Here is a 27,606-nt window from a genome sequence, read left to right on the forward strand (position 1 = left end):
CTTTTGGAATTAAGCAGACTAATCAAATGAACAGATCAATATAATTTATCATTTTTTACCACGTACTAAATTTATGCAAAATTATCATAACTGTAAAAGCTATATTAGAAAACAAATACAACTTAAAGAGAAAATTTTTATTGTGATATAAAATGCACTTATAAAATGTCCACAGAAGGCATGTAACTTCACTGCTATATAAATTTATTAGGAATGTTATTCACATCTAGTGTTACCTAAAACATACTGTAAACAATGAGTTAAACTCTAAAACAAATGCATAACTGATGCTCAGCAATCATTGGTTTAATAATGAGTAGGATTACAGAATCACATTTATATTCTGGAATGTCCATTTACTTTCATGTAGTGTAGTAATTTGAGTACAACTGCACACAGATGTACAGAACATTCACTACTGAATTATTTTATATCTTCATGACAAGTAGTATCCTTTCTGCCTGAAAATAACAGCTTCAGCTCTGGTCTGCAGCATAGTTCCAGGACTCTTAGTGCAGGAATCTGTGAGTATGGGTGTCTATATGTGCACTCATAGAACAACTTAAAAGTGGATCTTTAGTTAACAAGTGCAATATGACTGCCAACTATTTTGCATATTTAAATATTATAGTCTATGTGTAAACAAACAAAAACACAAATACTCTTAATTCTATTTTTAAAAAATCTGCCAAACCATAATTACTTATGTTTCCCGTGAACACATGGAATTTCTGAAAGATGTATTACATTAGATAGTAAGGCTCAGCCATGAGTGCTTCATATTTCATACCATGAAATGTGCATTTCTGACATTTGTTTTATGCAGCATGTATTCTAAGTCAAGGAATTCGAAATCCTGGATACCCACAGTTCATTTCAAAAGCTCCTCACAGTTATGGCTCTGCAGCAGGCTTAACCTATTAAATAGGAAGTGTTCCAGCTCCCGCTATTTCAAGTATCAGAGAAACACGAGGCTCAAAACTCTCTCCAGGTTGTAATGAAAATGGAAAGCTTTACAAAACACATAAATGTGTTTTGAAAGAACATATTACTTGAAACAAGATTCTTAAGTACATATCTGTTAGGTTGTCAAGCACTAGAAATTGAAAATAATTTTAAAACTGAGTATCTTCTCCAAAGTAATGAAATGCTAAGGTTTTTAAAGTTTTTTAATGGCACCAGAAATCCTGCAGTATCTGGTACCCTTAACATTTCAAAGTTGGTTTTCTGAAATCTTAATGCTATTAAAAAACAAAAGAAAAAAGTCAGTAAGAAAACACTGCCGCAAAAAAGCACTGTTTCTCAAAGTTGCAGACATGATCCCAATGTAACAGGCAGCACAGCCCCTAAGAATAAGCAACATTTCATTTTTTCCCCCCCAGGTATACTCTATTTTCATCTTAGAGTATAATCTAACCTTGTCTTTATCATTTTCAACAAGAAGTGTGAATAGATGTTCCTAAAGTCCTTTCAAAAAAATTTCAGATGTCTCACTAAGGAATAATAAATATGTCCTACTTTAAGACATTAGACTTTCTGGAACTGGCAAAAATATATAAAAATTTTAAGAATTACATGAGTGTGGAATCAACACGCTATGAAAACAGTGTGACAAAATTAAACATTACTATGTTGAAACCTTGTCTGGTTTTAACTAAAAATAGAAATCATGAATCTTCTATACCATTAATATTAAAAATACACAGAAGTGAAAAGTGCTATTTTTCAAAAAGTACAATTTTCCTCCCAACTACATATCAACATGGAATGATTTCAGGTCTCCGGTACTAAAAGCTGGAATTTTACAAAACTATATTGTAACTTTTAATAAAACAATTTTAATCAGTAGTAGCTTCTGTTTCAGCAGGACCTCTAATTAGTCTTCGAATTCCTCTTTTTCCTGCTGGACCTTTTGGTTTTGCAAAACTCTGCTTATGTGCATGCTGCTTGGGATGTACTTCATCATAAAGGAAGTCTGCAGTCAACTCATCACCATTGTCTATCTCGATCTGTGCAAGTGGAGAAGACAACAGAGGCATGATAAAAATACATTCAACATCCAAAACCTAACACAAGCAACAAGCACTGTTGAGGGACAAACACCACAGGGAAATGGATGAGCCCACTCCAGCAAGCAAGCAAGACTCAAAGGCCACATGTAAATAGGTTCACATTCCTGTTTTTAAATAAGTGCAGGACAGCTTGGGAAAATAATGCTAGCTTCTACTTAAGTAATGCTTGTAAAAGGAAACTATCATTATTTTCTCAAGTTGTTCTGCTTTGGTTCACTGTATATTCAAGAAGTGTTACTCAGGGCTCATTCATCCCTTGGCTCATTTGAAATAACTCTAAATCAGATGTAGATAAACTATGGACTATAGACCACATGTTAACATTTTTCAGGGGTTGAAAGACAAAGAAATAGAAAATGTGCCAGAGACCCTATATGGCCTGACAAAGCCTAAAATATTTGCTGTCTGATCCACTGTAAAAAAGTTACCTTGACTGTCATAGAAGGTGCTACAGAACAGTTACCATGTTAGATAGTACAGATCTACTAAGACAGGATTATAGGACAGGTCATCCCCAGGCACTTAGAGGACATTCTAAGACTTTAGGATGAAAACATCAGAATTAAATATTTTCGTTTATAACCCAAGTACTGAAATGTACTACACTGTGCTAAATGGAAATAAAAGCATTAACTCCCCCCCAAAAAAGGTCAAAACCTGAAAATTTCGAAATAGTAAAGTGTACCTTTCTGATCACATCCATTTGTAATTGTCTTTCTACAATTTCTAGCAGGGGGCTCTTGCAGCTAGAATACAGCATCCGTTCTCTTATACTGCATGTGTATCCAGGCATTGAATAAATAAAGACTGTAAGTTGCAATAATAAGTACAATTAGCAGGGTACCAAAGCAAGTACAAAAACCCTTATAAGACAACTAAGTCCACTGAATAAGAAATACGGCCCTTGTTCCACCTTCCTAATGAATAACCCCTGGGCCCAACTCCCGGATACCCTACTAAGAAGGGTGCACGTGTGGAGTGAGTAGGCCAGGGCTATCAGTTCCTTTGCCACCTCCCACTTCCCAGGTCCAGGTTCCCCTGCTGCTGGCTTGGGGAATGACTGGACCCTGCCAGCATGCTATGGAAGCAGGCCCTTTGCTCTGCCTTTCTGACTGAATGGCCCCTGGATCCCCAATTTGCAGATCCCCTTCTTCAGAGGGTGCACGGGTAGGAGAGCTTCCATTCCTACCCCACATCCCAGTTACCTGGTCTCAGTAACCCCGCTGCTGCCTTGGGGCAACTGGCCCTGTGTGTGTGTTGCAAAAGACACTCCTTTTGCTCCAGTTCCCTGATTGACCAACGCCTCAGTCCCCAAATCACTATTATCTTGAGACAGAGAGTGCACAAGTCACTATGGGATTTGGCCTTTTGCCACTGACTCCCCAGCTTCCTGGCTCCTGGGTCCCCAATCCCCGAACTCCTTGTGTGGAAGAGTGTGAGCAAGTTCCCCAGGTGCCTTTAAAGTACTTGTAATCTTCACAGTTTCCATATCTGAGGTTATAACCCCATCCTACACTAATTCAGTTCAGATTTAAAACAGAACACTCACTGAAATTCCAACAAAGACAAATACTTGCTTCCCCCTTAATAAAATATAACTTTCCCCAAAGTGGGTAGACCACATGGAAAAAAAAAAAAAAACCAAAGTCAGAAAACTCAGAGATCTACACCAAGGATTCCTAGTACCACAGGGCAAGCCTCCAATGAAATCACAGAGAAAACAACAGAAATTCAATCCTAAAAATGAAAACATAACAAGCTATGTGATCCTGATCAAAAGAACTGTTAAGCTGGAAGCAACCATCAAAAAACCAACAATTGCATAAATTAAATCAAACAGAATCATCTCTTAGAGCACTCAGCTTGACACTAGGCTTAACTTAGTTGAAGAAAACCAGAAAAGCCTCAAAAGAGAGATGAATGAATTGAAATTGAGTCAACAAATAGAGGATCTCAATAACCAACTGATTAAGGTTAATGAAGATATGATCAAATGCAAGAATGAATTCCAGGAAGCATCTAGAAAAATCAAACCTTGATCTAAAATTGTACCTTAAAAAAAAAGAGATGGAAAGGATGCAAAATAACAAAAAACAAAAATCAAATAGAGCTTTTTAAAACCTCTCTAGCGGTGGGCATGGTGGTGTATGCTTTTAATACCAGCACATGTGAGGTATAAGTAGGAGGATTGCTGTGAATTCAAGGCCACCCTGAGACTATACAGCGAATTCCAGGTCAGCTTGGGCAACAGTGAAACCCTATCTCAGGGGAAAACAAACAAACAAAACCCCATCTCTTTAGAACCCCTCACTAACAAAGACAAGCATAGGGAAGAAAGAAACCTCTCAGCTGAAAGACAAAACAGAAATTAATCGGTAATCCGAAAATGTTGCTAAATTCAAAAAAATATGTGAACAGAATACGAGGGAATTGTGGGACACTGAAATGTCTAAATGTCTGGATCATGGGTATACCAGTAGAGGAAATCAAGTGCAGAAGCATAGAGAATATATTCAACAAAATTACTGAAGAAAAGTTTTGCAATCTCACAAGACAGAGGCCCATCCAGATACAAGAAGACCACAAAACACCACAAAACAGGGGGTAGCAAGGAAGACATTCTCCAAGGGACATCATAGTTAAAACTCTTTAACAATGAAAATGAGGAGTGCTAAAAGCAGCAAGAGAGAAACAACTCACTACATACGAAGGCAAACTCATCAGAATTACCTGAGATTTCTCAGTTAAAACCCTGAAAGTCAGAAGGGCCTGGAGTGGAACATTTCAAAGTCTAAAAACATATGGCTTCCAACGCAAACTAAAGTACCCAGCAAAAGTATCCCTTGTCATAGATGGTGAAAGGAAAAAGTTCTATGAAAAAAAGTCAACACAAAGCTAACACTACAGAGAATACTTCAGGGAACACTCCACACAGAAAAGTCAAACAACCAATCTCAAGAGCCTACAAGATCACAATAACCAAAACTAGGCTCACAAAAGTACAAAGCACAAAAAGCACCAAACCCCATAAAGTACACCATCATAAGAGGGATTAAATCAAGCCTCATGGTCATAACTTTATTAACAGTCCTAACTAACCCATTAAAAGATACAAGTTAATAGGATGGATCAGAAAAATGGACCCTTCTGTTATGTTCAAGAAACCCACCTCACAACTAAAGAGAGACACCTACTCAGGGTGAAAGGATGGAAAATGATATTCCAAGCAAATGGAAATAAGACACAAGCAGGTGTTGCTATACTAGTATCTCATAAAATAGACTTCAAACCAAAAGTAATCAAAAAGGAAAAAGAAGGCAACTTCTTGCTCATCAACAGAACAATCCAACATGAGTACATCACAATTAAAATCTATATGTACCAAAAACAGGTGCATCACAGTTTATAAAACAAAACCTACTTGACAACAAAATAAACAAACACTAACACCATCATGCTTAGGGACTTCAATACTCCCTATAATCAGTAGAAAGATCATCCAAACAGAAAATCAACAGGGAGATAATAGAGCTCAGTAACACCATGCATCAACTAAAACTAATGCACATTTATAGAACTTTCCACCCCAATTCTACAGAATACACATTCTTCTCATCAGCCCACAGAACCTTCTCCAAAACAGACCATATTTTAGACCATAAAGCATGCCTCCATAAATTCAGAAAATATGAAGGAGCTTCCTATATTATATCAAATCATAATGCCTTAAAGAAAGAAAATAATAATAAAAGGCACATCAGGAACTTCACCTGCTCTTGCAGAATGAACAACACACTTTTAAACAATGAGTGTGTTGTGGAGGACATCACAAAAGAAATTATTTTTTTTTTTTCAGGAGGGCAAGAGTAACATCTCAGTGGTAAAGGATGTGCTTAGCATATGCAAAACCCTGAATTCAATACTAGCAGAAAATACATACACACATAATTCAAGAACATCATTAAAAGTAGAAACAGAGACAGGAAAAGAACTTTGAAATATGTGTGGAAAATCTACAAAATACTGTGGATATTAAGAATGAGCCTAGAGATTTTTAGCACAATATTGACAAAATTTAAGACTTACAAAACCCTATATCAAGAGGTCATTAAATGAGAGAACAATGTTGATTAAATCAGAAAATAAACTCAAATAGTAGGCAAACAAATATAAAAATATCTATGGGGTAAGAAGCTTCAATAACATTGGAAGTTTCCATTTTTATCTGATGACAGAATTATTTTTATATTCATTATTTCAATATAAACATTTTTGTATATGATATAGGAATATATAGAAGGAGAGAAAGGAGAAAAGAGAGACCCCTCTTTATCTTGCTCCATATCCAATCACTCAATCATATGTGGACTCATTATGCTTGAGGAAAAAAAATAAAATCACATCTGTACTGAACACATACTTTTTCACCCACTCATTCTTCCCTAAACAATGTAGTGTAATGATTATTTCTTTAAAAAAAAAAAAAAGAAATTGTAAAATTTTTCTAGTATTGAATGATAATGAAAATACAACTTACAACTTACCAAAAGTTATGAAACACAATGAAGACAGTCCTAAGGGGAAAATTCATAGTGCTAAAATGCCTTCATAACAAAAACAGAGATCTCAAATAAATAATCTAACTGTCCACTTAGAGGTGTTGGAAAAACAAGAAGAATCCAATCCTAAAAGTTCCAGACAGAAATTATCAAGATCAGAAAAACATTAATGAATTATAAACTAAGACAACAATTACAAAAACTGATAAAATGAAGAGCTGGGTCTTTGAAAAATAAGCTTGAATTTGATCAAGCAAAAAAAGAAAAAAGACAAGCCTCAAATTAACAAAATCAAAGATAAGTAAGGAGAGGTCACAAAAGACTTCATGAAATCACAAGAATCATGAGGACATACTTCCAAAACTTCTAGTCCACTAAATTAGATAATCTAGAAGAAATGGGTGAATTCCTAGACACATACCACCTACCAAAACTAAACTAAGACCCAATTAATCTCCTAAACAAGCCTATCACATCCACTGAGATTGAAAAGTACTCAAAAACCTCCCCATAAAGAAACTTCCAGGACTAGATGGCTTTTCAGCCAAATTCTATCAAACCATCATTGAAGAACTGAAACCAATTTTTCTCAAGCAATTTCACATTAATCAGACAGCACAGAATCCTCCCCAACTTCTTTTATGAAGCTAGCATCATCAGACAGAAATAAAACAAGAAAATTACAGGTCTACATCCCTAAGGAAGTTAGACATAAAGATCATGAACAAAATCATTGCAAACCAAACTCAAAAACACATCAAATGCATTATCCACCTTGATCAAGTAGGCTTCATCCCAGGGATGCAGGGATGTTTCAATACACTGACATTGGTCAATGTAATACACCACATAAATAAACTTAATCACTAGACATACAACAATCTCAATTGATGCAGAGAAGGCAATCTGCCAAAATATGACACTTCATGATCAAAACATGGAAACGTGGGAGAGAATAGGCATGTGGGGCTCATATATCAACACAATAAAGGATGCATACAAACTACCTAAAACCCATAATACTTAATGGGGAAAGACTGAAGGGGTTCCCACTGGAACCAGGAACAAGACAGGTACCCACCCTCACCATTACTCTTCAACACAGTACTAGAAGCACTAGCCTGAGCAGTAAGACAAAAGAAAGAAATGAAAGCGGTACAAATTGGAAAGGCAGAAACAAATTAGCCCTATTTGCAGATGACATAATCCTGTACATAAGTGACCCAAAACTCTTCATCTCAATACTTCTAAAGGTGATTAATTCCTTCAGTAAAGTGGCAGGATACAAAATCAACACACAAAAACCAATAGCCTTTCATATGCAAAGGACAAATACACAAAGAAATTAGGAAGGCTGTGCCATTTTCAATAGCAACAGAAAAAAATTAAATACCTTGGAATAAAACTAACCAAGGATGTGAAAATACCTACATAATTAAAACATTAATAAAAAACAAAAACTCAAGAAAGAAATTGAGGAGGACTTGAGTAGATGGGAAGACCTCCTATGCTCCTGGATAGGTAGAACTAATATTATGAAAATGGCAATTCTACCAAAAGCAATAAACAAATTTAATGCAATACCAATTAAACTTACAGCATCATTCTTCACAGAGATAGAAAAATGATCTCAAAACTCATATGGAATCATAGCAGGTCTCACATATAAAAACATGTCCTCAGCAAAAAAACAAAAAAAACCTCAGGAGGTATCACCATACCTAATCTAAAGCTGTATTACAAAGCCATAGTAACAAAAGCAGCATGGAACTGACATAAAAAGAAACACAGACCAATGGGACAGAACTGAAGACCCAGAACTTAGATCATATAACTACACCTACTTGATCTTTGATAAAGGTGCCAATAATGTAGACCAGAAAAAAGATAACATCTTCAACAAATGGTGTTGGACAATTGGATAACTATATGTAGAAAAATAAAACTAGACCCACTTACCTCTCCATACATAAAAATCAACTCCAACTGAATTAAAGACCTCAATGTAAGACCTGAAACTCTTGTCCTACTGGAAATAAAAATAGGAGGAACTCACCATGATATAGGAGGGGGAAAGGCTTCCTGAACAAAACCCTAGTAGCCCAGGAAATTAAACTATCACTCAACCAATGGGATCTCATGAAGCTGAAAAGCTTTTGGACAAACATACCATAAGCACAACCAACAGATTACCCACTGAGTGGAGGAAAATCTTCGCTAGCTATACCACTGACAGAACCCTAATATCTAGAATCTACAAAGAACTCAAAAAACTAAATAATAAAATAAAATCATACAACCCCCTTCAAAAATGGGGAAGAGAACTGAACAGGGAATACCCAGAGGAAGAAATACAAATGGCTAATACACATATAATAAAACAGCAGGGCATGGTAGAGCACACCTTTAATCCTAGCACTCGTGAGGCAGAGGTAGGAGGATCACTGAGAGTTCAAGGCCACCCTGATACTACATAGTGAATTCCAGGTCAGCCTAAACTAGAGTGAGAACCTACCTCAAAAAAACAAAAAAAACAAAAAAAAAAGAAAAAGAGACCTACATTCCTAACCATCAAGGAAATACAAATTAAAATAACAATGAGATTCCATGTTACTCCAATAAGGATAGCAATCATTAAAAAAAATCAAACAAATGTTGACAAGAATGTGGGGAAAGAGGAGCCCTCATTCACTGTTGATGGGCATGCAAACTTGTACAACCACTATGGAAATCAATATGGAGATTGTTGAAAATGATGAATATAGTAGAACTACCAACAGACCCAGTTATTCCCTTACTGGACATTTACCCTAAATACTCCATGCTTCACTACAGAGATATTTGCTCATCCATGTTTATAGCTGCTCAATTCGTAATAGCTAAGATCTGGAATCAATGCAGAGCTCATCACTAGGTGAATGGATAACAAAGTTGTGGTATATTTGCATAATGGAATCCTACTCAGCATTAAGAAAAAGAAACAATACAATGAAATTTGTAGAAAAATGGCCAGAATTGGAACAGATCATACTAAGCAAATTCACACAATCACAGAAAGACAAATGTCACATGCTGTCACTTATCTGTGGTTCCTAACCTAGACCTGCTCAAGTTACTGACATACCTAATAGGCAACTCAAGGCCCAGACAATAGGAATGGAAGGGGTTGGGGATGGGAAGGGGAGAAAGGGAAAACAAACACAAAACTAAACCCAAAATGAGGTGATACCATAGAAACTTTTATCCTTGGAGAAAGGCTAAAAGATATAATCCTCAAAAGGAGTACGGGGGGAGCACCTGAAAAGAAGGGGACCAGAGAGGGTGGATGAAGTTCAACCTTAAAAAGAAAATTTCTTTCTGTCTCTTGGCTTGTAACTCTCAGTACCAGAGAATGCTTGCTACATGTTAGGTAGGACAAGAGTCCCAAGATAGAGTTGGAATGAAGGAACAGAACAGCAGCAGACTAACTGATGCAACTTTAGATGTTTATATTGCCTAAGCCCCACTCCCTTGACTTAACAAGGCCCTCAGCCTGTCTTATCTCAAAGACAGCCTGGCTCTTCTGGTGACACCTCCTCCTCCCCCATTTGATCTCTGTCCCTGTGACTATATAGCTTCTCCTGTTTGGCCACTGCTGTTTCATACATTCCCCATCCTTTGTCTTCTGTAACCCCCTCCCAAAAGGAAAAACTCTATAAAAAGCCAAAGTATCCAGAGTCAGGCTGGCTCTTCTCTCTCTCCTCCCAATAAACAGCTTTTTCCCTGCCTCAGAGTGGTCTTGCATGGTCTTTGGTCATTCATGAACCTTACATCTGGTGCCGTGACTCAGACAAGAGGCTCCTGGTTGCCCTCTTGGGCAACCAGACCAGTGAGCTGCCACTGACCCTCTATGGCCCCAGATCTGCCAGGTAAAGACTCTCCCACCCACCGCGATTCAGCTTCAGTCCTCTTCCCTCATCCTCTACCCTTAGTAAGTGTCTTCTACAAATTGGCTTGCTCTCAGAAGTACTCTCCCTCCCTCTCTCTCTGTCTCCCCAAAACCTTCTCTCACCCTTTCCCCCTTGGAGTGTCTGGCCTGCTCTCATTCTCTTGGAAGCATACACCCTCCCTTAATATCTCTCTCTCTCTCTCCTCTAAATCTTCCTTACTCTTTCCCCCCTCAGGGAGTCTCTCATAACTCAGGTTGGCCTGCTCTCACTCTCCATCACTCTCGTCTAAACCGCCTTGCCTGTTTCTGAGCTCCCCAGGTCTTGAGAACATTACCTCAGGGCTCCCTCTGTCAGGCCCACCAAGCCCTGAAGGGCAACTTTTGGCTTGGTTTGCTGGCTTAGGGATACTCTTGCTCTTCCTCCCCCCACTTCAAACCTCTACCCACAAAAGCGAGGGCAACTCCTTGTCCCTCCTCCCACCACCGATAGAACTTGATCAGGCATGCACAAAGAGGGACCAACTCGCTCCTCCCTTCTTTCCTATTTTTCCTATGACAACTTCTGTTCCTCCCACTGTCAAACTTGATCAGCCACACTCAAAGAGGGATCAACCTCCTCCTTCCCTCTGTCCTTTTTTTCCCCCTTTCTGTCCTCCTCTCTGCTGGACTCCTTCAGCCAATCTCAGCACTTAGGCAACCTGCCACAGCTTCTGTCTGCTGCCACTGCAGTAGGCAGTCCGTCTCAAGCATAAGGCACGGAGCCACTCTATTTACATGCTCCTGCCAGGCTGAAGCTTAATCTCCCAAGCTGCTCTGGTCTGCATGCAGGCCCCCCCCCCCCACCGCACACACATACTCTCTCTCTCCTTCCCCCCCCCCTCCTATTCAAAACTAATAATTACTCCTTCAAGAACACATCTTACTTATCTCCTCCTCTCTTACTCACAAGAGTCTCCTCCTATGCCCTTTCCTTCTCCCTCTCATCTGAGATGGGATATAAAACTTCCAAAATTATCCCTATTACCACCCCCACTAGTCTATTTCAAAACTTAAAAGAAAATTAAGGCTCCAAGAAGATATCAAATCTCCCCATTTAATCTTTTATTACAAGGCCTAGCCTCAGTATAAATTAGACAGTAAATCCATGTTTGGATTTCCAAATTCTTACTGATTTAAATAAACTTGCCACATCACTGACAGTTGGTTTGGGATTCCCCATATTCAAACATCTTTCTCTCTACATGCCTGTCCTCTCTGGTCTGCTTGCCCTACTCACCAGAGTCTTCTAGCCAAGATGAGACTGACCCCATTTAGATACAACAAAAATTAATAAAAATAACTAAAAAACAAATATTTTAAACATTAAATGATTGTGCAAGAATGTGGGATTAAACATCCTAAATTTCAGATACTAATGACCAGTACTAATCTGTGGAAAATACAGATTCAAACTGCACTGGTTTGTGTCTACATACTGCTTTGAGACACAGATTCAAACAACATGAAAAGTCACCCTGACGAGACTCTGCATATGGGGATATGCTGTGTATGGGAATCACAAACACAAGGTTGTAACCCATGCAAGATGGCAAACAACAACAGGATGGTGACAGACCCCATGCCACAGCCAGACACACAGATGCAAAAAACAGTTAGATCCCAAAGTCTGCCAGGTAAAGGCTAAAAGCCAAACACCTAGGAACTGGTAGGTTTGCTCAATGTTTAGAGATTATTGTTAATGATTGTTTCTACTTTACTGTAATGTAAATTATATTAATGGTGATATGCTATTTAAATTCATGGTAAACGGATTCTGAGAAATAGGATGGCCCCCTAACTCAGACCCCAAGCACATTTAAAACCATGTGTCATCCACTAAAATGTACACAGGTACATTAAAGGTGATTCTAAATTACTAAAGACAGACTTCTAGATTTTCAATTTTACAAAACAGAGTTCTTATTTATATCTGCTACAATAGCCAGAGATTTTTAAGTACAATAACAAAAATCTAAAATTCAACGTTGATTTAAAATTTTTTTTTTTGTTTATTCTTATTTATTTGAGAGCAACAGACAGAGAGAGAAACAGGCAGAGTGAAAGAGAGAATGGACGCGCCAGGGCTTCTAGCCACTGCAAACGAACTCCAGACACGTGTGCCCCCTTGTGCATCTGGCTAACGTGGATCCTGGGGAATTGAGCCTCGAACCAGAGTCCTTAGGCTTCATAGGCAAGCGCTTAACCACAACCGCTAAGCCATCTCTCCAGCCCTCAACTTTGATTTTAGATTGACTCAATTAAAAGGTCAAAATTTAGCTTAATTTCTGACAGAATGCTTGATTGTGTTAATAGATTTGTCTCATATTCAAGTTCAGAGCCTCCAATATAAAAACAAAACTAGCTCTCACCAAAAATAAAACTCAGTTAATATTTATAATTTTGTTAATAGAAATTGTCTCCAGAATTGTTAACATGTCTGTACTTGCAAATGTTAATATATGTATATGTTTTCTGTCTTTCAGATATGGCTTACCATGTCATCAGACAATATAAGTTAAATGTTACAACAAAATGTTAAGATTTTTTAATACTATGTTTTAACTAGATCTGTTTCATTAAAGACAAAAGATACAGACATACTGTATATTCCCATTTTTCTTCTGGTTGCTCAACAAGCAGATGTAGTGGCCAGAACCAATGAAGACTTCAGGGTTACAAGGGTACTCAATATTTTAGTCCCAGCCCCTCCAAGTCAAAAGGGCTCAGGCGACAACGGGACACTTCTTTTGCTTGAGGATCCTAAAGCTCTTGGTAAGCCACCTGTCTTCTTGATCAGAAAAGACATGGAAACACAAAAAATGGATCCCAACCACTATCCAGCCTACAGAAGGGGAGTCAAAGCAGAGGGAAAAACCCTTAATTCTTCCAAGGGAAGAGAAGCCACATGGTCTGCATGGCCCTGACTCATCCCTGCAGATGTCACAAACGCTGAGAGAGCCACAGAGCTCTTCCCAGGTCCCTAAAAGCCTCCCCTAAAGAGCCACAACTGACCTACAAAATTACAATATAAAATTAAATTTGGGCCACTTACTTGGTCTTAAACATTCAATAGAGAATACAGCCAAAAGTATGCTCACTGTAACAAAAACAGATACAAACCACACCATTTTATAAATTTCTAGACCTTCATGATGATAATGCCTGGCATTTCTGGTAATAATTCTGTTAATTTTGGAATTGAATATTTAACTACAATCTTAACCTTGTAGCCTCTCTCTCTACAGTTAGCCCACTCAAATGTTTCTGTGACAATCCAACTTGATCTACTTGTGTTGCCTGAATCACCCTTCAAAGCCTAAAATACTAATGAAAACCCTGGGTTCAAATGGAGGCTACTTAAACCCTAACCCCATCCAAACCTCAACTTTTTCTTTCATGTTAACTTTCTAGACTACCCAAACATTACTTCAAACTCTTGGCCCCCACCTAACCCAACTACCTTTTAACCTGTACCTGAACAACTTACACACTCATGTCTAGAGACTTTAAAAGAATTTATCTATCACAACCCCAGGATTTTACTGTCTCCCCTCCCTGACCCTAACCACATAGATAATAACCATCTAGATAATAGCTCTTCTATCACCACACAGGGGTCCCTAATAACAAGATATGCTGTTGCTTTAGATGACCAGATAATAGACTGGCTTGTTTTGTTGTTGTTAATGTTTGTTTGTTTTTTTCAAAGTAGTGTCTCTCTCTGGGTCCAGGCTGACCAGGAATTAACTATGTAGTCTCAGGGTAGCCTCAAACTCATAGAAATCCTCTTTTTACCTCTGCCTCCCAAGTGCTAGGATTAAAGGCATGTGCCACCATGCTCGGAACAAGACTGCCCTTTTATCTGAGGAAAGTACATCCCAAAAGGCTGAGCTTGTCACAGTCCACTTATCTATACTAATAAAAATAAGTCTTGCCTCCTCTATCGCAGCTACAAGACTGGCTACAGTTGGGCTGGGACACAGCCTAATCTCTTATTAACTATTTCCACAGAACTGAGTACAGCCATTAAAGACTGCTATGGCCATTCACAACAGCAGCTCACCTCACTGATATCAGTAGTCCTTCAGAATCAAAGACCTTAACCTCATCACAGCTCAGAAGGGAGAAAATTGTGTCTTCATAAACAAGAAATATTGTTATCATATAAACCAATTGGGTAATGTAAAATTAGATATAAAAAAACTCCAAACTCTGGCCAACAAAGTTTATTCTGGCACCTTGCTGTCCTCAGGACTATGGAATATCTTTAGAACTATTTGGCCTTGACTACTATCAATACTGTAGTCATTAATGGACATATTTCTTTTACTCCTGGTAGCTCCATCTTTAGAAATACATCCAAAACCAGGTACAAAGTCTCACACATCACTTGTTCAATCAACTTGTATTAACCTATCTCTCTTCCACTCAATACCAAATTTTAGCCTCCTCAGACTCAATTCCTCATTGGCTGCTCTGAGGGGACTTGGTAGCCACTGACAAGAGCATCCCCTGAAACACCTGACCATGTCCCCTCACAGCAGGAAGCAGCAATGAGAGATGGTCATGGCCCCCCATCCTTAACAAAATACTGGAATGTTAGGGAGGACAAGAGTCCCAAGAAGGAGTCAAAATGAAGGAAGAGAACAAAAACAGCCAGACTGATGTCACTTTAGGTGTTTATATTGCCTAACCCCCACTCCCCTGACTTAATGCCTTCCACCACAATTTCCTGCTTATCTTAGAGACAGCCTAGCTCTTCTCTGGGTGACAACTCCTCCTCCCCTATTTGATCTTTGTCCTTCTGACTATCTAGCTTCTCTGTTTGGCCCCTGCAGTTCCCTGCAGTCCCCATCCTTTGTCTTCTGTATCCGCCTCCCAAAAGGAAAAACTTCATAAAAAGCCAAACTATCTAGAGTCAGGCTGGCTCTTCTTTCTCTCCTCCCACGAGACAGGCCGGCAGCTTGGGCCCCAATTTTCCCTGCCTCAGAGTGATTTTGCATGGTCTTTGGTTATTCACAAACCTTATACTACCCACAATGAACTGTTGATTGAAGAGACCTGTAAGGTCCCCAAATCAAGACAGCTTTATGACAAAGCACTTGATTACCACGTGAGGCAAATGCAAGACCCCATTGCTAAAGACACCATATGCAGCTGACACAGAGCATGGAGAGACCTGGCTGGAATCCAGAAGAGAGTCAGTCCACAGTCAGTCTGCTAGAGCTAGAAAGCACTCCATGAGCTACTAGGGGAAAGTGGCCAATGACCTGAGCAATTAAGAGGTCTAAGCTACTCAGAAGCAAACACCCTGACACAATGTACACGCCAGTACAATAGGGGCTCACAGACTTGGTGGGTAACCAATAGCTTTCTGATTGGCTAAGAGATCCACTTAGTGTAAAGGAATGCATATCTGAAATTGAGAACCAGATCCAAAATCTACAGAGTAAAAGATTATGCTCTCTAGTGTCAAGTTCTCACTAGTCTTTGGCTAAGAGGGGTCATATACACCAAATAATATGCTTATCCCATTTAAATCATGCTGACTTTACTCTCCATTGGTGAATCTGTTCTACTTTTTCAAAAGGTAGTGGGACTGGAGGAGATAAACCACCCCTCACACTTCAGCTAAACCACAGCTAAAACCACAGATAAATGGGGAGATGAACATGAATGCTGCTTCTATGCTGAACCTAATAATTAGCACCAGGGTGTAGGAAACAGACCCTGAGGATACACAACACATACCAAAGCAGAGATCCAGAGTCTTTTAAGAGCTCATCACTGAAGTAGATTTAAAACTTACCCACTACAGCTCAGGGAAGTTTTTGGAAAAGGGGGCCTGCTCCCACAATGCATAAACCACAACACCATAGGGATACCTGCAACCCCACTGAGGAGCATCCCAAAGAAATGGGGGCAGGGACAAGGGAAAAGAGGATACCAACACATGATATATCTATAGGAAATACATTATAAATAATAATAGAAAAAATTCTCAAAAGCTGTATGGAATACCAGTAAACCTCAGATATCCAAACATATCCTCAACAAAAGAAACACCTCTAGAGGTATCACCATACCAAATCTAAAGCTACATTACAAAGCCACAGTAACAAAAACAGCATGGAACTGACATAAAAACAAAAACATAGACCAATGGAACACAACTGAAGAGCCAGAACTTAGGTCAAGTAACAACAGCTACTTGATTTTTGACAAAGGTGCCAATAATGCAGACTGGAGAAAAGACAGCATCTTCAACAAATGGCTGGACAAATTGGGTAACCATATGTAGAAAAATGAAACTAGACACACACATCTCACCATACACAAAAATCAAGCTCCAATAAATTAAAGACCTCATTGTAAGATCTGAAAGTCTTCTTCTACTGGAAGAAAAAATAGGAAGAACTCTCCATGATATAGGAGTGGGGAAGACTTCCTGAACAAAATCCCAGAGAACTGAACAGGGAATACTCATAGGAAGAAATAAAAATGGCTAACACACTTAAAAAAATGATCAACGTTCCTAACCATCAAGGAAATGCAAATTAAAATAACAATGAGATTGCACCTTACTCCAATAAGGATGGCAATCACTAAAAAAATCAAACACCAACAAATGCTGGCAAGAACATGGGGAAAAGAGGAACCCTCATTCACTGTTGATGGGAATGCAAACTGCACAACCACTATCCAAATCAATATTGAGATTGTAGAAAAAGATGAATATAGTAGAACTACCAACAGACCCAGTTATTCCCTTACTGGACACTTATCCTAAATACTCCATGCTTCACTACAGGGATATTTGCTCATCCATGTTTATAGCTGCTCAACAGCTAAGAACTGGAATAAATCCAGGTGCCCATCAATGGATAAATGTATAACCAAGTTGTGGTACATTTATACAATGGAATTCCACTCAGCAGTAAGAAAAAAATGATACAAGGAAATTTTAGAAAAATCGACAGATTTGGAACAGATCATGCTCAGCAAACTCACACAATCACAGAAAGACAAATGCTGCATGGTCTTACTCATCTGTGGTTCCTAACCTGGACCAGCTCAAGTTGCTGACTTATCTGACAACCAGGCAACTCAAGGCCCAGACAACAGAAATGGAAGGGTTTGTGGAGAGGGGAAGGTGAGAGTAGGGGAAAACAAACACAAAACTAAATCCAAAATGAACTGGTACCACAGAAACCTTCATCCTTAAAGATAGACTAAAAGATACAATTTTCAATAGCAGTAAGGGGGAAGCACCTGAAAAGAAGAGCTCCAGACAGGGTGGGATGAAGCCTAAGCCTAAAATAGGAATATTTATTTTTTTGTCTCTGCCTGTAACTCCCAGTATCAGAAATTGGTTACTAACCCAATAAGCTGTTGACTGTAGAGACCTACAAGGTCCCCAAAACAAGACAGGCTTCTGTAAAAGCACCTGTTTACCTCCCTAGGCAAATGTTAAGACCCTATTGCTGAAGATACCATATGCTGTGGACACAGAGCCTGGAGAGACCTGGCTGGAATCCAGAAGAGAGCCAGTCCCCAGAGAGCCCATCTAGTGCTGGAAACGCTAAATGGGCTACTGGGAGAAAGGAGCCAACAATGGTTTGAGTAACCAGAGGTCTAAGATACTTAGAAGCAAACACCCTGACAGGATGTACATACCAGTGCAATAGTGGCACACACCCTTGGTGGATAACCAAGTTTTCTGATTGGCTAAGAGACCCACTCAGTGGAAAGGAATCCTTATCTTAAATTGGTAACCAGGTCAGAATCCCATGGAGGCAAAGATTATGCTCTTCAGTGTCAAGCTTTCACTAGTCTTTGGCTAAAAGAGGAGCTACATACATCAAATTCTCCCTAAATTAATAATGTTTATCCCATTTAATCTATGCTGGCTTCGCTCTTTGTTGGAAAATCTGTTTGTCTTTTTTCAGAGCATAGTGAGACCAGAGGAGATAAACTATCCCTCACAGTTCAGCCAAGGCACAGATGAAACCACAGAGGAATTGGGGAGACAAGCAAGAGTGCTGCTTCCATGGCGAACCTGACAACATTAGGGTGAATAAGAGAGACCCTGAGGATACTCAACATTTACCAAAGCAAAGATCCAGAGACTTCTAAGAGTTCATCACTTAAGTAGATTTAAAACACACCCAAAAAGGCTCAGGAAATTTTGCTTAAGTGGGGGCAGAAAGATTCTAAGAGCCACTGGCCATCATGCCCAGAGGTACTGCCTCCCCCACCCAAAACTGACCGCTGCTTCCATAACACATGACTCACAATCCCATGGGAAATACCTGCAATCCCACTGAGGAGGTTGGGGGCAGGGTTGAGGGACTAGGGAGTACCAACACATGATGTATCCATACAAAATATGGTGTTACTAATAAAAAATTAAAATAAAATAAAAAGAAATATATAGGACTATAGTCTGAAGTATGAATACACAAACACAAAGTTACATGTTAAAGACAATGTGTTACATACCTATGGACTCTAAGTAGTCACCTTCATGGGAATGCTTATACAGGAAGAAATGGTAGCGTGCTGAGTCCTTGGGAATTCTCTTTGGCAAATCTTTCAGTTCTGTATTTGTTGTGTTGGCCAAAGTTATGATTTCATTTTTAATATCTATTTCCTATCAAAAAGAAAACATTCATTAAAATAGTTAAATTGAAAATTAAGCTAAAAATTTTATAGTAAAAAATAGACAAGGATGAAAAACAATTCTGGATTACTCGAGTTTTAAAAACATACACAGCTTTTTTTTTAAATGTAAACATAATCAAGAAGCAAATTAAAAATTTAAAGTCCATCATAAACAGAACTTATACAAGCCATAAACTACCAAAAGCAGAAGCTGTTCACAGCCATTAGACACCTCTTACCAACTGCACATAGTTGAGCTGTTTGTTACTCAGCTTCTCCAAAGCCTGAAAAGCTTCTTGAGAAATAGGAAATGCTACTCCTTGTAGTGTCTGATGCTTAGTGTCCACACCCACATCAGTCTGTACCTAAGGATAATAAATATAATTTATTGGTAAAGCTTTGGTATTTAACAGTGTCCTGTGGCAAAACCAAAACCCAACCTCTATAAAACAGCATCATTTAACCCTTTCCCAACCTGTAAGCCAATTAATGCTTAAAACACTGTGAACTTAAGAAGTTAATTATTTTTCACATTGTCCATAGTCCTGTGGATACTCTGTTGTCATGCAGAGTCTTAGGATAATATTGGGAACGGTGTTTGAGTATACAGCTTTAATGGGGATGAGGGGTTTTGTTAGCTCAGTTTGGCACAGTTTAAATAAGTTGCAATAGCTCTTTAAAGTGTCATCATATTACTTCTGTAAACACAAAATTTTGCTTGCTATAATTTATGGATAGTAAAATCTAAACAATATGTGTATAAATGTACTCTGCTCTGTTGCACATAATAAGATGTAACACAAACACCATGCACTGAACTGAGAGGAGTACAAACAGTACACGAAGACAACATAGCTCAACAAGTTATACTACTGCAGAAGTTCCAGGCTGAGAGCTTTCTTTACCGACAGCATGGATGTGCATGGACTGGAAGAGGAGGAGATACTTCAAGAAAGCTTTCAATGTACATGTTTAAGATTTTTATGGCTGATAAATGAAAGCTAGTATGGAGTGTTATTTTACAGAATCACAACGGAAAGTCAAATACAAAGTTTAATTTAAAAAAAAAGAATGGAGATTCTACAGCATGATATTGGATAATGAAAACATCATAGAACATATGCAAATGCATACCCCAATATGATCCTCTGGGTTCTGATTGCAAAGAATAAAACAAACTATCAAAGTTGTAAAAAAAAAAAAAAAAAAAAAGATCACATAAAAAGCCCTACTGAAATAACTTTGGTCAAAATATAATAGATTCTTACTACCCATGTAATATTAATATTTAGCATTTTTCAGACTGGTTTCAGCCTGGAATGCAAGCTAGTACAGTAGTTGAGGCTACTTGCTCTTTTCTATGAAATTCCAGAAGTACATCAGCTATGCCAGCATTCAATTAGTATGGCTACCCAAAATGCATTCAAAACATGGAAAACTCTGTATGACTCAAATTTTCTTGCTCTGCTAACCATCTTGCACACACATCAATCTCCACATGAGTTCACAGACACTGAAGAGCCTCACAAGAAGTTCCAGGCATTCTACATTCTCTTTTGTCAGCACTGTTCTCAGAGGTGACAACAAACCTGATTTAGGCACCTTCATCAGATATAAAACCCACTGCAATAATAAATAGGTAACATACCTTTCCCCTTTAAATAGTATTTAAAATACAGAGTCTCTAATAAAAATATTTACTATTTCAAAATGTACATTTCAGTAAACATCCATCAGTGAAGTTGACATGAAACTTGTATTACTTTTGAATCTTTTTCTGAAAACCCATCAAGCATTGCAAGCCTTGTTTTGAACTTAAGCAGAATAACCCTAACAAACCTAACACCTGTGTTCTCTGGTTCCCTCTTTCAACTAAAAATATGGTATTTCAAAACATTGAAAATCTGGGAAGCATTCCATAGTTGTAGTTTACCTCATTAATTTTAATCTGTCGCAATTCTTCCTCAGCTGCAGTCAGTGGGGCCGGGGAAGACTGTGACAGCAGGTACTTTTTATAGCCCTGTAATGAGACATCTTCCTGTAAAGACAGAAGTAGATTGTCATTGGTTAGTTTCCTAAAACACAACCAAGGCAAAACAAAGTACTAATTTAACAGAAAAAAAAAAAATCAGTGAAAGTAAACAGCAGTAAGAATTTTCCTCTCTCATCTTACTTTCTCTTATCCTCTAGTTTAAAGCCTGTCAAGCATCTTAAGTATTGATTCTTCCTTTCCAGAAGACTTATAGTTACTAGTCCTTGGTATAAGTTTGGTGGTGCTTATGCCAGCTAAATCATAAGCCTGCTCAGCTTCAAGTTGATGGGACAACCGTAAGTACCTTCTACAGAAAACTGGCTTGGAGTTATTCTAAACAAACACATCCAGATTCTGAATTCTTTTGGTGAGAGGGTAGGATGGGGTTTCAAGGTAAAGTCTAGCTGTAGCCCAAGCTAGACCTAGAATTCACTCTGTAGCCTCAGGGTAGCCTCAAACTCATGGTGATCCTCCTACCTCAGCCTCTAAAGTGCTGGGATTAAAGGCATGTACCACCTGCCAATTCCAAAATCTTTTTTAACATCTTCTATGTAGTTTCTCTATAATTACAGAAAATCACTAGTTCTTATATTAAAAGAAAAAAAGTACTGCAAAAGGGTTTATCATCAAAATTTCATAAGTTAGAAAAAGTGGGGCGTGGTGGCACATGCCTTTAATACCAGCACTCAGGAGGCAGAGGTAGGAGGATCACCATGAGTTTGAGGCCACTCTGAGACTACAGAGTGAATTCCAGGTCAGCCGGGGCTAGAGTGAGATCCTACCTTGAAAAAAACAAAAAACAAAAAATTCCTAAGTTAGAACAAATTTTTAAAAATCTTATGTTCAAAAATATGTTTCAATTTTCTTCATTTGTGTACATTTTCATTAGTATGTTTATTTACCTTGAAAAAAATTTTTAAGAGATAAGTATGTTTCAATACTACTTATTCTTAATAGAAACAGCAAATTCAAAGTACTATTCGTAGCATTAACTTGTTTACAGGTACAGCCATCTGTTTTCTTATCAATTGCCTAATCCTCAGAAGTTCTTCCTTCATCATGCTTTTGCAACATAAGCTGGTAAGTGTTGTACCTTTACTGTTCCAAACACTTCATCTTTTATGTGGCCACCTCCAAATTCCTTTTTCAGAGTTGCTCTTGTTGCTGCATACAACATTTTCTGACGAACCTATTTAAGTGTGGAAAGGGTTTTTCTAAATTCATAGATGAACCATTTTACCAAAAATAATACATCTGAATGTATTATCCAAATGTATATCCAAATACTTAAATCAATAAGGCTGAAGTTACATGCTAAAGTATGAGAGTACAAATAACCATCTAAACTATTAATGAATACTAAGGTAGATTTCAAATTATTATATACCATACTTTAAAGCAGAAAATACAAAATTTTTTAAACTCCTAGTTTTCAAAATACAGAGTCAGGTTCAAGAATAAAAGAGTTCAAAATACGTACTGCAAAATATGAGGAAAAACATCAATATAAAGTAACTTTGACGGTAATATTTTACTCAAAACTATATCATCTATCACTAATTAAGAATCAAATATTCATGGCTTACCGATGACATTTACCATTCTATGAGGGATATGAGAATGAAAGGAAACACAATGCATACTATTATTACAGTGTCTAGTGTCTAGGATTTAGCCAGTCTACGGAAAATCACTAAAGACAACATCAATGAATGCAAATTACTTCAAAGTCCTGAATGGTGGAAACCAGTTCTTTCTTCCGGACAAAAGAATTTAAAAAGATGGAATAATCTTTTGAAAATATTTAAGTAACTTTTTAAAGAGAACTAATCTTTATAATACTGGGCAGTATTCACATACTAATTTCCTCTTGTTCTGTTTGGGCTACTATCAACTCTCTTAAAATAAATATTTGCATATAGGTCCATAACTTAAATATTAGCTCTTAACAACACATGGTGAATTTTAACAAAGTTTAATAGAATGTGCAAGTGGTTTTCAGAATTATTATGAGTGTTACTGTCAGAACAAAGTAGTCAGCTTCATGCTTCAAGGTCCCATCAAGTCAATTATATTTAAAATTTTTAAATCAATAATAATGCTTTTAATTCAAAGGCAAGGCTTCTGAACCTAAGAGCATTTCTGATTCCACGTCATCAATGCATAGATTTTTCCCTACAATCATTCCTTTCTGTGGGAAATGATTACTATTTAAAACCTTACTGAGCCTAAAAACCACTTAGAAAAACATTCTGCCCAGCACAATTAAAAAAAAAAAATTACAAAGGGCTGAAACCATGGCTTAGTGGTTAAGGCATTTGCCTGTGAAGCCAAAAGACCCAAGTTTGATTCCCTAGGACCCACATAAACCAGATACACAAGGGGCACATGTATCTGGAGTTTGTTTGCATCGGCTATAGGCCCTGGCGTGCCCATTCTCTCTCTATCTCTCCTCTCTCTTTCTCTCTCTCTCACTCTCACTCTCTCTCTCTCTCTCTGCTTACAAATAAACAAACAAAAAAAAAAAAACTTTTTAAAATTATTCTTAAAAATTACAAAACAGTTACTCACATGAGAATGATCTGGAGACCATGCAATGAATATCCACTCATACCCCTGGGCATTCTGAGAATCTAACCTGAATAATACATAGCACGGCTGCTTGTCCTCCAACAGAGGCAAAACAAAGGAATCATAATCCTGTTCCCAGGAATCCGAAGGCTGACTACATGATCCAATTACAAGCTGTTCTATAAAAAGAATGTTTTAAACAGATCAAAATGGTTTGCAATGCCAAGTGCCAGTGTAATGAATACCAGAATAATACTTATTTCCCAACAACTACTTTTCATATAAGAAAGATACAGTGGCAACAAAGAAAATAATTATGATCAGGAGTATTATTAAGAACAGATATGAAGGTTTTATGAATAGCATGGCTAACATGCCTTATGTAAATATATATACCCAGTATATATAAAATGATCATATTAGTTGAGTTGAATGGTCAAATAAGGGGAAACTGGATTCTATTTTTAAAATATCTGTGCTGAAAACTGCCAATAAAATATAGGTAAATTCACTGGATTACCACTTAAACACATTAATTTCTGAAATATTTAGAATTATTAAATTATTGCATTATTAAATTAAATCAAGTTTAGCTCCAGATTTATAATGCTACAATAATGCTACAAATTTAACATTTGGCCTCTAAGCACAAATTAGAACCTCGAGTTGTCATTTTTCAAGTGCTATTTGGCAGAATTAAGTAAAATTGAGCCTTTCAAAGAGCCATATGCACATAGGTGTTCACTGCAGCACTATACAGCAAGAGAACAGAAATAGCCTCCATCTTTCCCAGCAAGAGGATGAACAACTAGGTGGAAGTCAAATGCAAACATCCTACTGATTTTTTAAAAGGATTCTATCAAAACAATTTTTAAAAATCCAGAATAAGACAATACACAGTTTGTGTGAACTTACTGTATGCTACATAGGAACACACGTACAAGGACACTGCACACAGAAAAATATACCTAATTGTGATTTCCTTGGGGAAAATACAATTGTTTAAAGTGGATGCACTTGTATTAAGGAAAACAATAAATTTTTTAAAAGCCTGGAGCAAGTGTTTCAAAGTACTGTTGTTAATTTAAGGGAAGGCATAGGCATTTATTATTGTATTCTTTAGAACTTCCTTAAAATTCCCCCCCCAAAAAAAATAAAACTAGAAAATATTTTTTTTTAGGAAACAGGCATTTTCCTTCTGAAGAACTGCTTAATTAGCTAAGCCTTACATTCCCATCTTCGCTCCTTAACTAGGCACTTAATAGACGATTACACTAAAAATACTAGCAGCTTTAGAGTATACATTTGTTCCAAATGAATGCTGAAATATATAGATTTTACCAGCTACTCTCATATTTTAATATGTAAGCAGATAATGGAAAACATATTAGATTTATTTCCAGTTTATGACAGAGCAAGTTATCTTTCCAAATCAAAATATTTTAAGTTTAAAAAAGCCAGTGGAATACTTTAATGTATTCCTCTGTGATCAGATAGTTATGACAGTTACTGTTCAAACCCAAATCCATCTGATTCCGAAGATGCTCGCACACAGTGTTCCTCCTTACAGAACTGTTTGTAAGGAGTCAATTTATAGTTGTTACATTCTTAGAATATTTCCAAAACACAAAAGGCAACATACTTCTCTTTCTTCTCTAAGGAGCAACTAAGTAAAATAAAAGCATGTGAAATTGCATTTGTATTTCAAAACAAGCTTTTAGTGAATAGCATGCACAAGAAACGAATTTGGTTCTTTAAAAAATATAACCACCTGCTAACTGACTGGCATTACAAATGGATTGTGGTCTAGACTCTGAGACACAAAAAGAGTAAATTATTATACAAAAAAAAAAAAAAAAAATCCTGTGTCTCTGATAGCTACACAATACAGAAGAAAAACGGGGCACAGGCCCTAGGGACCTGCATCAAATGGGAGGAATCCAAGCTACCTCAAGGTAAGACTTGAAGTTACTGCATACTAATTAATAGTTCAAATTACTGGCAACTCTTGGAAATTTAAAAGCATCAAAGCCAGTAATACAGGGGCATACAAAAGTTTAAAGCTGTTAACTAACCATTTTCAATAGATATTTTCAGAAGTCTGTATTTTCCGTTCCTGGCTCTGGCAAAGATATCTTTAACATCTTCACTGGCTGTAAAAAAAAAAAAAGAAAGAAAGAAAGAAAGAGAGAGAGAGAGTAAGAGAAAGCAAAGTAAACCTAGTCTCATTCATATATATATATATTTGTTTTGTTTTTTGTTTTTCGAAGTAGGGTCTCACTCTGGTCCAGGCTGACCTGGAATTAACTATGTAGTCTCAGGGTGGCCTCGAACTCACAGTGATCCTCCAACCTCTGCCTCCCCAGTGCTGGGATTAAAGGCGTGCACCACCACGCCCAGCTTAACCATACATTTAAAAGTACTTTATTTGGCTATCTATGAAGAAAAATAAATGACAAAGAAAAAATGTAGAATATACAGCATCATCTTGTCAGTATTACAAAACTTAAAAACATAAAAACAGGGGGCAGTGAATACCACTAAGAAATATAATGTTAATACTTTTAAGGTAGACAAATTCTAATCTTTAGATAATTCTGTAGCAGAAGTAACATGTGAGTCAAAAACACTTGAATCAGTCAAACCCTAGATGGGCAACTTATAAATGAAAAACATGATCATGTTTGTACATACTGAGAACTAATTTTCTTTTCTAGTTCCCTTTAAAGTTTGTGATAGCTTTAATTCACTTTTTTTCTATATGTATGCATTAAAAACACTACCAAATCTCCCACCCTGATTAAAGGGAAAAAAAGATGCATTACATCTTAGAACTCTTGTAATCTTGCATTTCTCAGGACGCTAATCATTGAGCAAATGTCCAATAACCCATCCCTTATGTAGCTATTAAAGTTTCAATTTCCTTGTGCTGTCAACTCCCAGCAAGAGCCACTGTTTAGATAGCGCTTGCTCTAAGGCTCAAGCACCAATCAGTAATTACACATTTAAGTTTCCAAATTGACATGGGACAGCTAAAACAATTCTTTTACAAATTTACGGCTATTTTTGCTTGCGTGTGTATGCGGGATATACGTGGTGTCAACGACTCTTCAACACAAAACACACACGGGGTCATCGGGGAAACCTCAGGTGACTGTTAGCAGCAAGAGCTCGAGTTTGTGCTAGAACTAGTTCAGCTACCCCGGGAGGTTACTTGACTCCGATGGGTGACAGCTCACAGGCTGCCGGGTTCGCACCGGGAAACAGTGGAGCTTAAGACGGGCGGAGCTGCACGCTCCACGGTGGGCAGTGGGGTGTAGACGCCAGCCCCGGGGCCGCGGGGCTCTCACGGGCCGGGGGTCCCCGGGGTGGGGGTCGGGAGCACACGCGCGCTCAGGGGTCCTCCGGGAGTGGCCCCGGGACGGAGTCCGCGACAGCGTGCTCGCGGTCACGCGGGGCTCGCGCGGCACGACGGCAGGAGCCGGGTCACGCGGGGTCACGCCCCCGCCCGCCGCCCACCTCCGCGGCCCCCGCGGCCCTCGGCCGGTGACGTGGCGGCTGGGCCCGAGGGACGAACGCCGGCCGGGGCCCGCGGGTCACCCGCGCCAGCCCCGGCGCCCGCCGCGGCCTCTCCCGGGGGCCCCTGCCCGCGGGCGCCGCGCCGTTACCTTGGATGCCGGTCTGGTGGGACATGGCGGCGGCCGCGGGCGCTCGGCTCCGGCGCTGGGTGCGGCAGCGGCC

At 38.4% G+C, this 27,606-nt stretch overlaps 1 protein-coding gene across 2 annotated transcripts; it reads right to left on the bottom strand.

Annotated features, from left to right (window-relative positions):
* Positions 1–122: 122 nt before the first annotated feature.
* On the bottom strand, positions 123–27,606 carry Twf1 (twinfilin actin binding protein 1). Of its 2 annotated transcripts, XM_045153292.1 has the most exons (10): positions 27,534–27,606; positions 25,941–26,018; positions 23,866–24,044; positions 22,388–22,483; positions 21,196–21,300; positions 20,397–20,417; positions 19,502–19,627; positions 19,101–19,251; positions 2,758–2,879; positions 123–2,009 (listed from the first exon to the last, which is right to left on the bottom strand). In XM_045153292.1, exons 1-10 carry the CDS (start codon positions 27,556–27,558, stop codon positions 1,839–1,841), a joined length of 1,074 nt encoding a protein of 357 aa, XP_045009227.1. In that variant the 5' UTR covers positions 27,559–27,606; the 3' UTR covers positions 123–1,838. The 2 variants fall into 2 exon arrangements, with proteins under 2 accessions (XP_045009227.1, XP_045009228.1); XM_045153293.1 differs by lacking the exon at positions 20,397–20,417.

This window comes from Jaculus jaculus, chromosome 6 (assembly GCF_020740685.1).
Source record: "Jaculus jaculus isolate mJacJac1 chromosome 6, mJacJac1.mat.Y.cur, whole genome shotgun sequence".
NCBI classification, from domain to species: Eukaryota; Metazoa; Chordata; class Mammalia; order Rodentia; family Dipodidae; genus Jaculus; species Jaculus jaculus.